Source organism: Galeopterus variegatus, unplaced genomic scaffold (assembly GCF_000696425.1).
Source record: "Galeopterus variegatus unplaced genomic scaffold, G_variegatus-3.0.2 Scaffold336, whole genome shotgun sequence".
Taxonomy (NCBI): domain Eukaryota; kingdom Metazoa; phylum Chordata; class Mammalia; order Dermoptera; family Cynocephalidae; genus Galeopterus; species Galeopterus variegatus.
In genome coordinates this window covers 436,848-440,562 of record NW_007726447.1, presented here as the reverse complement: position 1 = coordinate 440,562, position 3,715 = coordinate 436,848, and the positions used below count along the sequence as shown (strand labels likewise).

The following is a 3,715-nucleotide window of genomic DNA, read 5'->3' as shown; positions in this document are numbered from 1 at the left end:
CCCGCACCCCCCGACGCGCGCTGCCGGCCCCGCCGAGCCCGCGGCCTGTCTGCTTCCGCCTCAGGACCGGCCTGCGCTGCAAGTCTTGCGCCCGAGATCCGGCCCCGGCCCCCGGGGAGGGGGCGCCAGCCCCGAGCCCCGCACTTCCGGCCCCAGGGCTCCCCAAGGTCAGTGCCACAGCCCCGCGGCGTGCCGCGCTGGGGGGTGGGGGTGAAGTCCGCGGGGTGGAGACTCGCGAGTTTGCATTGTACCCGCTGACCACGTGTTCGTTATTTTATGAGATACTTTTTTCTTTAAACCGACTCCTTTATGGTAGCTGAAGTCTATGTGAAAAGGAAACCTACCCTAAGTAGTAACAGCTATGAAGTCACCATTGGGGTTACGGCTCTCTCACATGGGCCAGGGAGCCCCGCTCCCCTGGGTGGGGGTGAGCACAGACAAGGTGGAAGGAAGCTTCACACTGGTGGGAGAGAACATACCAGCAAACAGCCTTGCTGACCTGCTGACCTCTCCCCAGTAATCTCAGCGCAGCCCTCCCTGGGGCCAGCACCCTCACCTCCCCTACTCTGCAGTTGGGGGACCCTCTCAGAGAGGCAGAGTGACCCTGGGTCCCAGCCAGGGGCTCTTCCTACACTTACCACACTCTCATGGGTCAGATGAGGGAAGGGGTCAGAAGATGCAGTCAATGGGCCAAGGTCACAGCTGGTGAGGGGCAGTCAGGCCTGTCTTGGAGCTCAGAGACAGGTGTCGGGAGGCCCTGTACCCTTGTGTGGAAGCCTCCCCAGGGTGGGGACCTCCTGTCCTGACTGCGAGCAGGGGCCCTGACACCGTCCCTGCCCCAGAAAAGTCTTCAGGGATCCTGTGAAATGGCCGTATGCCCCCCACCCCCATTCTCTGGCCCGCCTCTTCCTCCCCAGTACACACTGTGGGCGACAGAGCACTCCAGTGTGCAGGCTCTGGCCGGGCACTGGGACAAGCATCAGACCAAGGCCTCGCCCACGAGGCTCATGTGGAACCACCAGCGTGGTCCGCATCTGCCACAGTCCCCTTCTTTCTCCTAGAAGCCTCTCTCCTCTTTCCATGCATCTTCACAGTGGGTGTCCAGAGTCCCAGCCAAGCTTGCTCAGATACCCCTGCCTCCAGGCAGCCTTCCTGGGATGCTTCCTTCAGTGACCTCCCTGGTTCCTGTCTCTTAACAGCAAAGATCCCTTTTTATTTTTTTATTGTGATTTTATTTTTTATTTTTTTTATTGTGATGTAATATATAATGAAGAGTGAAAAGTTTCAGTCCCCCCTTTTCCTGTCCCCAGCCTGCCCCCTTCTCAAGTGGTAGTGGGGTGTGGCCCCCCGACCCTGCCCCGAGTAGGTCTCCCTCACACCCTTGCAGCCAGGCCTTGGGGATTGCTCCTCCTTCAACCATCCTGGGCTGTGCTGGTCCTGCCTGGCAGGGCCTGTGCTGATCAGACTGTAGGTGTGGAAGAACTGAGATTAGGCTGTTTATAGCTGCAGATCTGGCAGTTTCACATGGCTGACTTAACACTGCTGGGCCATGAGGCTGGGGAGCCAGAGTCCTTATTCCCTGCTCCAGCCCCTCACCCAGGGGCCGGCCCTGCAAGCTTGTCAATGGGGGCAGGGCTGATCTCCTTGGACCAGGCACTTTCCTCTCTGAGCCTCAGGTTTTCTGTCCATGACAGGGTCTCTCCTATTTCTCCAAGTCCCCTTGCCCCTGGGGGGCTTGGGCAGCCAGCTTCTGGAGCAGGCAGAGCCCTGAGCTCACTCATGCCCAACCTCCCTGTGCCTGCCACCCAAAGAGGAGAGACACTTCTAGGAGGAGGGAGCTGGGTGTTGGCATTTGGTTCTCAGCCCCGCCTGGGAAGCCCCACAGGACCCCCACTGACCCAGGCCCTGTTACCTCTGTGGGGAGTCCTGCCTCCATTTCCCCAGTGGGGTTGCAAGAGCTGGGGTGACCCCTCCCTTTTCTCTGTTCCAGGGGGCAGATGACTCTGCCACTCAGGAGCCTGTGCTGCACAGAGATGACCTGGAGGCTCTCTTGAGCGAGGTAAGGAGATGTCATCTGGCCTGGACCACACCCTCTGCTCCTTGTCCACTGCACCCCACTCTGGACATCCCGGCACTGCAGCCCAGACCACTCATGAGACCGGAAACTCAGCTGCTCCTCAAGGATGGCGCTGGGTCCCCTGCACCCACAAGGGAGCTCCTAAGTGCTGCTGAGCCCACAACCAGCCCCTCCCCCTTCAAGCTGAACCCCCCACCCCCAGGTCTCAAGGGCCTGGACCCTGAGAGACCAGTGGCTCTCAGAACCTCAGCATCAGCGCAGGGTCAGCTCAAGCATGGACTTTCTTTTCCTTGGTGGGGGGAGGGTGTGTCCCGAACCTCTGCCCCTCCCCCAGGATCTCTCGCTCACCCCTCCCAACTTGGGCCTCACCCCCTGAGATGAACAGGTAGAGTCAATGGGAAGAAAACTTAGTTTTTAGGGGCCCCATCTTCTGACAGGAGGACAAACTCCTCCAAACATTCCGAGACCCCAGGTGGCTGACACATGTCCTCCTCAATGTCTAACGTTGCACCTTAGGGTCCCAAGGGGCAGGGGACCTTCCCTGTGTGGTGGGCTGTGCACAGGCACCTCCCAGGTGGTGCAGGGTCTGTAGAGACCCCAAGGCATGAGAGAGAGGGAGGGTGACCCTGGCACCGGATGAGGTCATCGTAGCTCTGAGAGGGGGCAGGTCCCTGGATACAGTTGGAGAAAAAAGGGTCAGATTCTCAAGCCCCCTTCTGGCAAGTGACCCATTCTATTGGAACCGTGGGGCTTCTCGTAACTCCCCAGTCCTGTGGGAGTATCAGGTCCCTGAGCAGAGTGAGGAAGGAGCCATCCAAGGAGGCAGAGCAGCCGTGCCTGGCTTACGGGGTGCCAGGAAGGAGCACTGGACAAGCAGTCCTCCCTGGACTGCCATGTCCCCACCTTTGAACCTGAGGGTCAGGTTGGAGGAGGGTGCCTTCGGTCACAGTGGTCGTGGGGCTGTGGACACGGGCAGGGCAGTGCAGCTGCCTCCTGGAGGCTCTTGCGGGTGCTGGAGTTCCCTTGTGTCCGCTCTGTCACACAGCACTCCTTCGACGGCATCCTGCAGTGGGCCATCCAGAGCATGTCCCGCCCGCTGGCCGAGGCGCCCTCCTTTCCCTCCTGACCCAGCATAGCCCAGGACGGCCGGGCAGCACAGGGCTGGCCCCTTCATCCCACATCAGTGGGTGGTGACTGTTCTGAGAGGGACCGAGGGGCATGCCCCCTCACCCCTGCAAGCTGGGCCGGCTCAGGACCAAGAAGAACGGAAAAGTACCAAGTGCTGTCAGTGCCTGTCTGGTAAACACGGCCCAGTCCTTGTGAGGACACAGGCCATCATGTGCCCTGAAATTAAAGCCACTTCTGTGGGGTTTTGAGATGCTCTGCAGTGGGGTGGGTTTGCTGGGGGCCTGTACCCCTGTGCCTGACGTGCAGGCCACACTGGAAGGGAACTCGCTGTGTGAGAAGAGAAATACCTGTGAGCAGGAGTCACACCTGGAAGTGACTGCTCTCCTTCCCTGCTGCCCCTGGCGTGGGAGTGTGGCCCTTGCCGCCCCCAAGGCTTTGTGTGGTCTGGTCCCCCCCCCCCACTGCCCCTGGCACTGTGCTCTTGCTCCCCCCACCTGTTCCTCATACAGC

The 3,715-nt window shown here is 60.4% G+C and overlaps 1 protein-coding gene across 1 annotated transcript in view; it reads left to right on the top strand.

Annotated features, from left to right (window-relative positions):
- Positions 1 to 3,455, top strand: part of AIRE (autoimmune regulator) — a 12,432-nt gene extending 8,977 nt beyond the window's left edge. The window contains exons 14-16 of the mRNA XM_008567706.1: positions 10 to 167; positions 1,991 to 2,059; positions 3,123 to 3,455. Of these exons, the coding sequence (XP_008565928.1) occupies positions 10 to 167; positions 1,991 to 2,059; positions 3,123 to 3,203 (308 nt within the window). The 3' untranslated portion in view covers positions 3,204 to 3,455. The remainder of the gene's footprint in view (positions 1 to 9; positions 168 to 1,990; positions 2,060 to 3,122) is intronic.
- The last annotated feature ends 260 nt before the right edge of the window (positions 3,456 to 3,715 follow it).